This window comes from Tuber melanosporum (assembly GCF_000151645.1).
Source record: "Tuber melanosporum whole genome shotgun sequence assembly, scaffold_121, strain Mel28".
In the NCBI taxonomy this organism is placed as follows: domain Eukaryota; kingdom Fungi; phylum Ascomycota; class Pezizomycetes; order Pezizales; family Tuberaceae; genus Tuber; species Tuber melanosporum.
Genome location: NW_003298779.1, coordinates 236,917 through 251,751, shown reverse-complemented (window position 1 = coordinate 251,751; position 14,835 = coordinate 236,917). Strand labels below are relative to the sequence as shown.

Sequence of the window (14,835 nt, the reverse complement as noted above, 5' to 3'; positions counted from 1 at the left end):
CCAAAGCTGGGATTTCTGTAAACAGAAAAGCTGTCCCCCTACAGCGGTTTCCTAGCCGATACCTCCCTGTGCCCTACACTGCTGTGCTGGCAGTGGCAGCCGCGGTAGTACCAACCTCTTCGGCCCTGTTGGGAAACAACAGTTCCGTTCCGTTTTGCGACCGTTTCCCATACAAAAATGGTGGTCCTTCCGTTTTTAAATGGTCACTTTGTATGGAGAAACTGAAGGGAACGGTCGTTGCCAAACAGGGCCTTCGTGATTGGTTCATGGCGTGGTAAAAGCGCCCATGTCTACGATACCAACTGTATGAACTAACCCTACCCCAATCCCAACAATTGTCGATAGCGCAGCCATAAAGTCAGCCTATTTACTTGGCACTTGTGGAAAAGGTGTTGGAAGAGGAAGAAACCCTATGTCACCCTTCGCTATCCTACCCCCTCCTTCTAAATAAAGGTGAAAACAGGAGTATATACAAAACATAGCGAAATGATTCTAATCCTTCCGCGGATAACCAAGCACCCCCATTTATATATATTACCCACGAAAGAACGTAGAGAGGTGATCAATCGAGTGAGAACCTGTGGACTTAATTGGCCACATTTCAATAATTTATTTGCTCCTATCGTGCCGGTATCAAACTTCAACTAAGACATGAAAGAAAATAACAACAGAACACGTAGGGGCGGTGAATGGGGGCTGGTAAATAATGGAAGGCACAACGTCATCCCGACTCAGAGCACATTTCAATGATTGCCTGGACCGGACCTCCGAGAGTCGGACCGGCTCCCTTCCTCCCGAAACCGGCGGTGCGGTGGCTGCCCCTGTTTCCACGCGACTTGCCCCCATTTTGGCTGTTGTAGAAGCTAGTAGTGTAAGAGCTTGCTTGAATGGAGGAGCACTACGGGAGCAGGTGACAAAAGCGGCCCATAAAATATCCGTGTTAGGCAGCCAGGACTTCCCCACCATTTGCCCTACTCGAGTATACCTGTACCATCAGTACTACCGGTAGTACAGCTCAAGCAAATATCATACCTTGTTCAACGCTGCTGCCTAAGAAATATTGCTGCGGTGGCTCAGCTTCTCCGTGCCTGCGCCAAGAGGGCTTACACCGGGCCGCTCAGTGGCTTTGTTGGTGTTGGGGTCAATTATGAACATTGGTTTAAATATCATGATAGTCCCTCCCTCCTGAGGATTGCTCAGATCCCCTCTAAAGAACACTAGAATCTAAAGCGCGTCTTCAATCTTTTCACCATTCTACATACCAACGCTATCGTACCCATCGCATAAGCTGCATTCCACAGACTTCGATTCAGACACAAGATCTTAAATTTTAGTCCATCCAGAGTGCTCATAGGGTTAATCTGTTCAAAGATGCAGTTGTGTTTTAGCTCCAGCTCCATTCCAGTCCTCTTGGACCTATCGTGTGTACTGGCGGTAAGGATGGGATATCGTCATCACATTATCCAGCATGTCATCCCCAGTTTGTCGGATACTTCGAAAGACCGCGGTGATCGACAGCTCCGCAAAAATACTGCCATTTTCTCTACCGCTACTACAAACCGCACTAGTACCACCGCTGCAACTACTGCTACAACAATTGCAAGGCAAATTCCGTTTCCACCACTGCCTGGAGCCATTCAAGACCCAGGGATTATATCTGACACGAGCGAGATATATTCTTGGAGGCTCGCGGGTGATCACACCAACTATCAATAAACAACCACCGAATCACGAAACCATCACGCACCCACCTATCATACGGATTCATACCTAACAACCTACCTATCAACCACGAATGTGCCTAGAAACCCTAAAATGTCTCGCGGTGAAAGCAAGTGCCAACAGCTAGATCCACCCTTCACTTGCCTTACAAGATTTGCCTTACAAGATTTATCCTCCCTCTGGCCATGCATTTAGCCATTCGCTTTGCGTTTCATGGAGCCGACTAGAGCAGAGTATTCGTTCACAGAATATTCTACAGCTCTAGTGGCAATCGTGCCCGTGTGACGGTGTACCCCTCTGCAGAGACCAGGATAGGAGTGCTGGACACAAGGGTAACGTCCTTGAGAGCAAGCCCACAGGCCTTACAAATATATTGTCAAAACCATGGATAACACATAGGCCCTCACAGAACTCTTAAAAATTACAAAACCCGGGAGGGAATGCCGGCTAAGTGGGCCACTTTCAACCCAGGTGATACGATTAAAAATTATGAGCTCAATCCCAACTTCTTTTTTTATTTTTCACTCGCAGTTCCATGGGATTAGTCCGAAGTAATCTTCAAGCTAGCGTCAAAATTGCAATTGTCTCAACAAGGGAACACCGGGGATTGTTTCTCCAAAAATGTCGAACTTTCACCCAATTTGGTGCAACAGAGTACGATGCTTTTGATAGCATCCTTGGGATAGACATACCCACCACATAATGCTCACATTACAGCAACCGAATAGGAAAACGTTCTCTGACCTCGACACAGCAGGGAAAAAACAAGTTATAATCAGGATCGAGTAGCGACTTTTTAAGATTTTCCTACCGCCGAAAACCTCTATTTCTGATATGCTAGCTCGCCCAAGCAGTGACCAAAGCCCGTGAATATTCCTTGCCCAATAGTCAAGTCAGCCTGGCAACAGACGAATTTCACATAACCATTGAGGACACAAGACCCTTCCACTCTCGCAGTAATTGAAATCCCTGTAGATGCGGGGTGATCCTCACACACGGCACGATACAGAGACCCACTCTTGTACCAAAACATCCCACAGGGCTTTGAGCGAAGGAGACTTAGGGTTGAAGTGTGATGGTACACACGGCCAGTGGAATCACAAGTAGGCCAGGATAGCGGGCTGAAAAGAACTGAAAAGAGAAAACAATCCATACCAGAGCAGTCTATATCGTACAACACACGTTTAATCCGATAACTTCAGTAGCAGCGTAAAAAACAAAAGGACTGAAAATTTGATAGTAGGATATACAGTACTGGTAGTGTAAATTACTCCCGAAGACAATACCAACAGATTAAGAAAAGGGGAAAGGAAAAGAAAAAGGAAAAAATAATACTCTACTCCATTTCGGCAAAGCGAGGGGGAAAAAGAATATTCGGTAACTTACATACATGATAACATAACATGTGTTTCTTCGCAGAAGCATTTGTGATTTTGCCTGTTCTCCCAAGTACGGTGTACGCAATATATCCAGGAAAAAATGCCTAGGGAAGCCGATCGCCAACCTATCCTCTATCGCGATGGCATCTTTTTTCAGTATTTTTGATCTATCTACCGTTTCTGTTATCCACTCATCTCGCGAAAGTTTTTTGTGTCGACGCTGGACATTGCGGGACGTTAGACCATGTATGAGTGCAATTGCATGACCGAGCACCAGGGAAGTGGTAGTGGAAAACGGGAGGACATTGATAGACATCTCTTTTGAGCCACAGTGTTTGTGACTCATTTTTTTGTGTCTTCGCAGACCCTCAAGATATTTCTCCAAGTTGCCCCCTACTGTTTTGGAATTTGGAGGGAAAGGATGGGAATTAGTGGTGGACCAGAGATGATGTTTCATATATATAATCGCTTCCGTTTTTGCGGATATCTTGCGAGGTTAGTACGATGGGTATCGAAGTTCCGTCTACTCACCCGTTCCTTTTCATCGGATTATTTCGCAGTGCACATTCGCCCGCTGCGCGCCATACAGTAATAATACTTTGTTGCTGCAACAGGGTGCCTGGAAATTAAATTAGCCCACCACCGGTGCACTCCGTCATTACCGAGCACTCGCATTTAAGTGGCGGGGGGGCAGAGACGCCCCCAAAACGTGTGCGTGCCATCAGAGCGAACTTCTACGTGCCACCGGCACGGGGGGAACAGACTACTACAGTGGGATGTAGACGGCCCTGGGGTGGAACTGGAGGATTCGGTTGGAACTCGGGAATATTGTATCATAGGAAAGGTCGAGAAGGTATGACAAGTAACCTCGCCTTCTCGTTCGAACCTAACTTATTTCTTTTTGCAATGTCTTTTTTAAAAAACGGTAAAACCGGATAAATAAGGAAAACGGAATTAAAGCATTCTAGAACAATTCATAACACTCATAAACGATCTACCAGACTCCTACAACTTCCAGAATCAACTATAACCTATCATCCATCCACAGCATCTAACATGCGCAATCGAAAATATAGACCCCCGCAATCGCTGCTTTGTTCATGAGGGTTACGAACGGTAGGCGAGTGGAATGGCTGAATTCCTGTTCAGACGCTCTACCATATTATCGGGGGCCATCATCTTCATTATTCACTATGAGGGGCAGATTATTAAACACGAGGAGAAGCTATGATACATTCATAGCGTACTGTATTTTAAAAGACAACCCAGAGAAAAAAGAATAAAAATGAGTCGTCTAATGAACAGAGGTAAAGAGTATTGTACAGGTCAGAGACGAAAAAATAAGCAAAAAAAGAGTATGATGGACGAAAGTACAGATTATGCACTATAGACCACTGCAGAACCCCCTGCATCGACTTCCACACACTCTCATGCGTGTGTTATTGTGTTATTAGGGTTGTCATATCTCCAGTAAGTTACACGCAACCGCAAATATAGCGCCCACCATTCCCGGTTTTCCGCACGTTTGTGGGCGACAGGCGGGTGAGATAGCCTGTAGATATATACGGTCCATCCAGGAAGGGTCAAAGTGAGGGTAGCCCTTGTTTTGTAGCCTAAAATTTCCAATGTATGTATCATAGGCTCCGTAGATGCCCAGCGGCGCCGGCAGGTCCTAGCATATGGCACGTCGATAGAAAATATTTTTGCCAATCGGCAACAGACATCTACCAACACCGGGCAATACAATGCGGTATCTGAAGATGTCTTCCCCCAATTTAGGTGTGGCGTACACCAAGACAAATCAAAAAACATTTCGATAGGTTCAAAGCGTCGAATGTGGTGCGGATACTGGGAAATTTCAGATGGCTGGATACTGGTATGTGCCTTTCGGTTACGATCGTATTGAGAATCGGTGCTTATCTTATCTATAATGGATGTGATCTTAGATAAGATCTAACTAAGATATCATACCTTGATAAGGATAGTTCATAGTGCTGAGGAAAATAGTAAAAGTGATACTCGCAATCTGCCAATAAGTAATAAGGGTAAATATAATTAAACTACCATAACAAATCGAACTATAGATCAATCAACAAAACCTGGTCTGAAGAAATATTGCATTGCGGTATGATATCATGAGTCAGATCGCAGGAGAAGGGTGTGACATCATAATATGGAATGGATGAGCTCTCGAGTGATATATTGATGAACGGGAAATCAATTTATAATTGTGGCCAGCAATAGTGGATAGATTGGATAAGTGCCTAGGGATCATTGTTTTATCGTATTCAAATTTCCAATTATGATTCTAGACTTTCAATCAAATCATTTGTTGGCTTCCTCAGCCCTATGAATTACTTTTCTCATGATAACCAGATCTTATCCGAGATCACATCCACCATAGATAAGATAAGACAAGCACAGATTCGTATGATACAGGGCACGAATGTCCCCCAATGGATAAGCCTATTGCGGCAGAAAAGATTTTTATTTTTTTTTCCCCGAGGTCGTGTGAAAGCTTTCCTGCAAAAAGAAGAAAAAGAAAAAAAAGAAAAGTAGGGTTTGAGCAATTCAGCTTAACAAAACCAAATTCCACCTGCCCTCCCAGATCTCTCAATATCTACCAATATCTATCGTGAACCTCTTAAACCCATTGTCCCAGATCACATCCCGCCGCTGCACCGGTGAGATTCTCCAAATTTTAGTCGCAACCGGGATTGCTGGGTGTGACGCCCGTACTCAACATAACCGGTACTCCCCTCTCGGATCCGCAGATCACCGGCAGTAGTCCAACGTCTGAAATAGTCCTCGTGGGTAGTTCCGTACGGTATCATAGTTTTTTTTCTGGATGGAAGGTAGTCTTGACATTCATTTGTACGACAAGGCACACCTACAGTGAATTAATCAACGAGCCCGAGAGTGCCTCGCCATGGTGGGTGCCGCGGTAACGGGTGAGGTTCGACTGCCGCGGGTACGGTGCCGGTGACGTATTGGACCAGGAGGTGGATCGAACACGGAAGTGAATCACTTTGTATGTGAATTTTGCTCGAATCCTCACTGTAGAAATTTCGGCAAAACCAAACCTCTGAATTGGGCTCAAAGAAGGGCAAATCTAGCATCTGGAATACCTCCCGAGACAGCTTCATTTCATCCTCCGAGTATCGGGTTTTAATTGAGATTTTGAAATTTTGGACCTTTTCGGTGCGTTTTTTGACCGGTTCGCTTCCCCGTCTAATCCCCTTCCCGGCCTAATACGTTAGTACCCGAGTACGTGTATGTTGGAATAGTGTACCTCACCGTTGGAGATGAAGTACCGGTAAAGCATCCGATAACTACTGTCCTAAAGAGCACGGTTTTGGGAGAAGGCGTCCTGCTGCGACCTTGAGACGGGTTACAGAGAAAACTCTTGTTTCGAGGCGAGTCTCGGTTGATGAGGCCGGTCGTCCAAGTTAATGCGGTGTCCCGTCTTCGTGATGGGTAAGCAGTTGTGGAGGGGAATAAGAAAGTAAGAAGTTCGTACTTTTCAGTGCCCCAGTACCGTACTCGAGTATCATGCCAATACTGGTACCGATATGGTGGCGCTGTGGATAACTTATCTAACATTCCACAGCACGTGATGAACTGTGGCAGTGTGTATTCGCTTTTGTACTCGTATTGAAAGGTAAACTATCCTAATATCACGCAATGTTTATGTACCAATCCCACCATAATCAAACAGACGCCACCCCAACCTCACAAACGAAACAATCTAAGGATGAACGAAAAATATCCCGAAACCCCTGACCGCCACCTCAACATCATGCGATCACACAAGGCCCCGCCAAATCGTAGTAGTCTTAGCATACAACCTCCGCCTCGCCCTCAACATCCGCATAAACACCACCATAAGCACACAAACCACGAACACATATATCGCCGCCAAAACTGACAAAAATACGGATACGAGGACAATACTCCAGTCGGGCCATTCCCAGAATCCCATCTTTGTCTGCATCTTCCGGGAACCCTCTTCTTCCTTATAGTAGCGATAGTAGTAGTAAAGTTTCTCCTCCTCCCCCCTTTCCTCTCCCATCTTCCCCGTCACGGGCGGCACTATGACAACTTTTCGTAAAGGTTTAAGCGCACGTGAAGAGGGACAAGAGGGCGAGGAAGAGGGAGAAGGGGATGGGGAGGACGAAGAGAGGGAGGAAGACGCGGGAGACAAAGACGGGAGGAACCCCTATGCGACAACCTGGAGCTTCCGCCTGACCACTTCAATTTCTAGGTTCAACTCCTTAACCGAGCCCTGGGAATCGTCTCCTGCAAGCAGCTCAGTCAGTAGCTCACCGACATCCCCCACGACAGCAAACCCAGGCAGCGCCTCATCCAGTACGCGGACAATGTGCGCCGCGTAGTCCTTTTTGCAAACCCTGTACTCGAGCATGGAGGCTTTATCCTCCATCTCCCTGGCCAACGACTCGAGCGTTTTCGCTGTTGTGAGGGTGGAGGTAATGTTCTCCCTCGCGAGTTCCGCCGTGGTCTTCAGTCTCAATACGTCAGCCTCAAGGACGGTGAATTGCGCTGTCAGGTCCTCACAGGCGCGGAGCGCGAGTGCGGATTCTGATTCTTGGAGTTTGAGATTGTCCAGCTCTTGCTGCTTCTCCGCTTGCTGAGTGGTCAACTCCTTGAGCTTTTCTTCTGCTGCAGTGATTTTGTCGGCGAGGGCGGTGGCGGTTAGCGGAATTGTCATGCCTATTCCTATGGGGAGGAGTATCCAACCGGCGTGTTTTATCTGTTTCCAATCGGTTAGCTGCGGGGATGTAGAAGGGGATAGAAGGAGGGCATACGAGGGTCTCTATACTATTCGCTTTGCCCTTTGTCGATTTTGACCTCTTAAGCACATCCTGGGTGCTCTCGAGTTCCGTGGTGGACGTGGTCACTGCCTCTTGCAGCGTTTCGAGTGAGACTTGTACGTCTTTGACTTGCAGATCAATCTCTGCACGGAGGCTTTCCACATCGCGGCGGATGATGGGGAGGTGTGCCGTCTCGTACTCTGCCGTCTATAGTATATCATCAATAAGAGGTGAGGTTCCTTATATTAAACATCCACGTGGGGTGTCCATACCGCACCACATATCCTAGAAACCGCGGCCAAAGACTTGTCACCCTTACCCCGCACCTTCTCGAACGCCTTAATCATCGGTCTAACCGCCGCCTCCGCTTCCGCCCTCTTCCGCCTTCCCGCGTCAGTATCCTCCCCCCCTTCACCCTCCTGATCAAACTCCCCAGAAATCACGCCCATCAGCTTCCTCAGTCTCAAAAATGCAACCTCTAACTCCTCCAGCATCAGGCGGTTGTTCGAAGCGCTAACAAACTCCAACTCGAAACCAGAGTTCTTCGCGGCGATCTGTTGACTACGCAAAAGCCCCGAGACAGCATCTAGCTTTTCCAGAAAGTTTGGTGCAACAGATGGCTCCTGGTCCTGTTGCTCCGCTGCGCGTTGACAGTTGCGAAGTGCGCCATCGTGGTTCGTGATGTGTTCGGTAAGATTCACTTCTACGGGCTTTTCCGACCAACTTCCGTCCTTGCGCTTGAGATATGCGGAGAGGGTGCGGTTATCTTTCAGCTTTACATCTTTGGCCGTGTGGGAGAACCTGGTCTCGCCCCATTCGAAGCGGCCTTGTTGTCTTGTCAGCTCGGGTTGGAGAAAGGGTGAATGTAGTGCCCTTACCGTCACAGTTCCCGAGAACGGTGTTCAAGTCGATTGTCGAGCGGACCCATTCCCCGTCGCATGTCCTGCAAAGAGCGGAGAGAACTTGGTTCCCGCTTAGGCTGATGTAAACCGAGGATTTGTGGTAGGATAGCGCCATTGCGATCGGCAATCAAGTCTTGCGAAGACGAATCCAGTAAAGTAAGGAAGAATAACTAAAATTAATAAGAGAGCGAGAGAAAAGAACCAGTTCTTCCCTTTCACAAGAATATAAGAATTGAGTTGCTGCTGTTACCGAACTATCAGCAAGAGACAGACGGGGAATTCCTCATCATTTGTATATCTTCCTTCCATCCCATTTGGACCTCCCCCGCCGTTCTCACGACGAACACTCGCACCGTGTCCTCGCCCAAGCGCTGTAGCGCAGTTGGTGAGTTGTTCCAACCTGCAGCATCGACCAGCACACAGCTCAACTAGTTGGACAAATCTACGTGCCAAACACCATACAGGTCGCGTGCCCTTGCACCCAATAGCCGGCATTTCCCTCGCAGCCCACGAACACGTTTGTCTATCAAAAAATTCTTCCTTCGTTTTTTCTCTCTTCAAGCGGTCTGAAATGAAACGTGGTTCCCAGAAACTATGGCACCAACGCAGAGGCACCGTTGCATGGGGTGCAGGGTCGCCTTGGCAACAGGCCATTGATTCGTGGCGAACAGGAAGAAAAAACCACCGCTCGTAATAAGACTTGCGGGGTATGCTATCCCGGGCTCGCACTGGTGCGGTATTCATCCATATGCCCGAGTAGATGCCCCAGCCCAATTCAATACGGAATGGAGACACTTATCCAACCAACCGCCAGACCGCCCGCGAGTTCACCTTGAGTCAATTTCTGTGATTGCTCCAGGGGAAATGCGCTTGATGGTCCCATCTGATTCCCGCAACCAATAACTGCTTTCAAGACCACTCTTTAATACCGCAAAACTGCGCGGAAGCCGCATGGTTCGTCTAGACCTAGGACACTCTTTGTGTAAGATGTCAGTCCGCTCGTGATGTTGGAGCGTTTTCAATATGGACTGGTCTTGCATGCTACTAAAATTGGGCCTTTTTCTTGGATCCGGAGGGTACGCGAAAGCAGTTCTCTTTTTTAAAAAATCCCTTCGGCGCTATGAGAGCTGATCCAAGAGTGATGCTGTAGAGTGCCTCAAAGGGGCTCCTAGAGTCGGATATTGCTCGCCGATCGGAAATTCCGTATGCCCACAAAAGTTGTATAGCCCGGTGTTGAAGTTTCTTGGGTGGAAGAAGGATGTATTCCATACGTGATATTGTAGTAGGTGGGCAGGGTGGGGGGTTTGTGACCAACTGCCCAATGATATAATATTGTGTGTCGCATTGCCGGGTATGGAGGCTTGAGGGGTATGGCAGAATTCCAAATACTCGCGGGACCAGAAAATACGCAGCCGAAACGGTGGTGCATATTGCAGCTTCACTTACTCGAGTACAGTAGCCCAATTCTGTTGAAAACCTCCAATAGGCTTCGCATTGCCGTATGATACGTATTATAGTTGACCTTCCGTCCTATGATATGATGCCGAGCAAACTGCCATACCAGGCAATTCCACACTAAGCAAAGCAGAGAGGGTAAGCTAGCAGGAGGAAGTGACAGCGAGTAAGGGATAGGGTTGGCTACCGGGGGGCAGGATTTGCCGTGATTTCTTCCGCTGATACTGGGATGATAAAGCACAATTCCGATCTGTGCTCTCTCCAGCCTCAATCGCAATAGCTCCCACCACACTAACAGAGGAATCTAATTCGCGATGAAGTCACCATGCAACAAGGCTAGCTTGCCAGCGAGAGACCTAGGAATTTGCACCGTATGGTAAGATATCGATTTCACAATCCGTTGGGTGCCGATAATTGGATTTTGCCTCCTTCCGACGTCTTGTATGTCAGTGAAAAGTAAATCAGACAGGTTTGGCGGCTGGTGCGAGTTGTTGGCGTGGTGAGGAAACCGCTTCACTTGAGCCTACCGTACTTAACCTTCTATCCATGCGGAAGGGGCAAACACAGTACCTGTACCAGTACTGTTTCCTCTTATAATATTATCATAATGACAAGGTGCGTTTCTCAATCCACTCGGTCAATACATACGCGATCTTCAAGGAAGCATGTCGGTGACTTAAAGTTTGTATTTCAAGCTTCTTCTGGGGAACCGGGGTCAAAGGGAGATCTCCTTCGAATATATAGCCGGATATTCTAATCCGGCCAGAAACAGACGACTTACCGGTTCTATCCCTAGACAAGATATTATATACGCAAAGAAAACTAATGAAGGGAAGACGGTCACTTGGGAATACATACAAAGGAGGGCCAACCGTGATGATAGTAGCATACAATATGTCCATAGAAAAAGTTACGCGATACAAAAATCGTCCACTTCGGAGGGGTTACCTCACAATCCAAATCCTTGGGAAAGCACCCAGGATTTTAACAGTTCCAGAAACGAATGAATCCCGATTATAGTAATAATTGAATAGTAGCGGCTGAGTTCTGAGCCGACGAAATTTCTCATCTCTGGTGTGTGTTAAAATTTGTAAGTGAGGAGGATAAGCTAAATCTCCTCCTACTTAAACAAAAGTCCTCTGCTCGTATTCTCGTCTTGTTTGCCCCCATTTCTACTCAATTTTCGTGATTGTTAGGAAATTTTTCCAAAGTTGAAAATCCCTTCTCTGGTTGGTTCTCGCACTGTATTTTGACTTGGTGCGCTATCGGGGCACAAGGTAACTCGGTTGAGGGTTGAAATTCTCCTATCATAACCTGTGGTAAGATATGATAAAAAGTTCCTTGCGTTCTGATGACGAGAACCATCTGATAACGAATTTTCCCGCAAAACTTTATCAGATCGTCATTAGACTGCTCTTGCCATCAGACAGTGAGGCTCTTGCTTGTTTCGGTTGATGCTCCCCATGCCAAGGTTGTGGCGCCTAGCCACAAGCTTGGCACCACTAGATTAGCGGTTCCTCTATCGTATCATAAGTTACCTGAGGATATCGTACAGTACAAGGATCATACCCAAGTACCTGTACGAGTACTGTACAAGTACTGTACCGGTATCCCATTAGGGGGTTTCACACCGGTGGTTCACCACGATTCAAAGAGCCGGTTCGCAGTTCATGAACCATGAACTGGAAAAATGACCATGGTACTAGTACCGGCTCTGGAGGCAGTACTCGGTGGCGGCAGTAGGCTGACTTGCGACAAAAAGAGGAATAGCCACCAGCCACTAGTGGTGAAAATCCTATTGGCGTAAAAAAGTGTTCCCCAAGACAACAAATAAGGGCACCGATACGCTAGTGTATTCCTTTTTAATGCTGGCCGAAGAATTAGTTCTTGGCTGTAAAATATTCAAAATAAGTAGTAGACCTTAATCTGTAAATTTACTAGGAGGTCTCACACCATACTGCAGTGAACCTGTTAGAACCCCAGTACGCATACTGGACCTGAACCGCCGGTGTGAAACTCCCTAGCACATCCCGGTTTGCCGGAACGCTAGCTACACCCGCTAGCCCAGAAACCCGCAGCATTTTCCTACACGGCCTCTTTCCAACAACGAAGCTGACGGACCCAGCATATGCCAAATCCTTCATCGCATTCCATCGAGGCGAGCCCACATGTGTCGTGCCATTACCGATTTCTCCGATCTTGTGAGGAGGGTAAGTTAAGAGGGTATGCCCGAGGGTATGCCGGGCAGGGTATTGTTGTACGATGGGGTTACTGTATTCGTAGGCGTTGGGGGCATCGTCGCGGGTTGTTTTTGATATGCAGGACTAGCTGTTGTTCAAGGATGTAGAAAGGCACATGTATATAATATTATAGTTCTATGTGTGCTATCATACCGGATTGAGGTTTCTGGGTTAGATAATTAGGCGCAAATGACATTCTGAGTGTTTATCTTAATATCCTTGTTGCTGAACCTTCTGGGTAACCTCTTGGGTCTACTTAAGTTCTGTTTGGATATGATACGACGGTTCCGTTCCATAGCCTCATACAAAGTTACCGTTTCCTTCCGTTGGCCAATCATTTTCACAGCAAAAAGAGTCACAAAAGGGAACGGAACTATTCTATCCAAGCGGAGCATTAAAGAGATGGGAATCTAATATACCTATTATCCATGTTTCCCAACCCTGGTTCAACAAATGAGAAGAAACACGTGAGGCGAGAAGTTGAAAATAGTTATAATTCCCAATGTCCAACAGTTTCATCAGAACGAAACCAAGTGAAGCTACAAAGAGCGACTGGGGCTCTGCCACATAATTTTTGACACCCCCCCCCCTCCCGACGCTTATCGCATCCCTCATTGTCCGGCCAACTTCCATAACTTACACGGGAATAAAGTATAGTGATTCACGGTGGAACAGAATCGACGCCGACTTCGCCAAAACCGCGGCTTCTTGGTCCACAGTAACCTGCCAAGTACCGTACTGTACCGGCAACCTTTTCCTAGTATTCCGCGTTGCGGATGTCTGGGGACATGGCACCCAACTGATTTTTCGTTATATATATATATATTTTTTCCATGGAGGGGGGATAGGTTTTACGAAATTTACTATATCAGACCGGGGTTTAATGAAGCTAATTGGAACTGGCGAAAGCTCTCGCCATACCTACTCTAGTTTACTCAATGGGGCCGTCTTATCGGCCAGAGCGAACCTCCCCCCCCATCCAGCCTTTTGTCTTTCTTACACAACGCCGACACGTTCCGTAGGATATTCTTCAACGGGTCAGCAAGATCCCCGGAAACCAGACAAAACTTATATAATTGTAAGCACAGAACACACGAGATGCCTCTCCAACAGGGCAGTCACATTTCCGCAGGGCCCGCGGAAAGTTCGGGGGTGTATCCGGCGAGGTCGGTTCAGCTTCCGAATTTCAAGATAGACAACCCTAGCGTATCCCACTTAGGCTGGGAAGCCTACCATCCTTATACCTACAAATCCAAGGGACTGGGGAAAGGGTGGTTGGTGAGGAAGCGAAGAAAGGGGCAAAAGCAAATAGTCTAAAGTGTTAGTATTCACGCACCAGATCATCATGTATTGGAGTGGGTTCGTGAGGAGCTCTTATCACGAAGCGATACTTTCAGGTCCAGGAAAAAGTATATATTAAAGGTACCTATGGATTCGAGGAGAGCATCACACCCCGGATAACCCGGACGGGTGCGCTTAAGAGAGTTCCCATAACCCCAAGAATTCCCAACACCCTACCTATAGCAACGTAACCCAATGTGGGTGGCGAAGCGGGCCCTACGAGCCGTCAAAGATCCAGTCACCTCCAAATCCAGAGCCAAAAGGAGGGAGTCAACTCGGTCGCCTATATTGCTCTGCTTAGATCAAAGCTATCTTCCTATAGGTTTAGACACTTACCTTCAAGGGTCACCACCTGCCCCGCGGTCTCTGGAAAGTCAGGAATCAATTGTCCATTCACACCGTAGAATGGCACCAAGGGGGTATTTCTGTCATTAACATTATGGTTGGTGAGTCGGGCAACAGAATTTTTATTACTAAAACCAGTTGCACTGTTAATTACTTTAGCAGAAAATAAAATAAATAGAGGATAGACTTGCTTGCGGGAAATGTTATCCCTGATGCCATGCACTTCTCGCCAGAGGGCATCCACTCCTTTTTCTTCCATGGCAGCCACTCTTTGTCTGAGGGAAGGAAGTCCTTCTGTGATGGTCGCCGTTACTTGTCTGATGGCTCTTTGTTCTTCTTGGATGGTAACTACCCCTTTCATGAGGGCAGATAATCCTTCTTTGATGGCAGTTATTCCTTGTCTGAGGGTAGTTTGTTCTACTTCGATGAGAGCCACTCTTTGCTCGAGGATAACTTGTCCTTCTCGAATAACGGCCACTCTGTGCTTGAGGGCAGGCAGTTCTTCCAGCATTTGATTGGGTTGCTGCAAAAGCCTCACTATTTCATCCTCCTGATTTGATGTGGGAACGTTCACAATATGAGAGACCTGAGTAGTAACTGCGTGTGGACCTTGTGGAGT

At 47.2% G+C, this 14,835-nt stretch overlaps 1 protein-coding gene; it reads right to left on the bottom strand.

Moving 5' to 3' along the window:
- Positions 1-7,061: 7,061 nt before the first annotated feature.
- GSTUM_00002101001 (uncharacterized protein) lies at positions 7,062-8,950 on the bottom strand (the record flags this gene model as incomplete). XM_002835957.2 has 4 exons in its annotated part: positions 7,062-7,872; positions 7,928-8,140; positions 8,206-8,759; positions 8,812-8,950. The coding sequence occupies 4 exons, from the start codon at positions 8,948-8,950 to the stop codon at positions 7,321-7,323; spliced, it is 1,458 nt and encodes a 485-aa protein (XP_002836003.1). The 3' UTR covers positions 7,062-7,320.
- Positions 8,951-14,835: the final 5,885 nt, after the last annotated feature.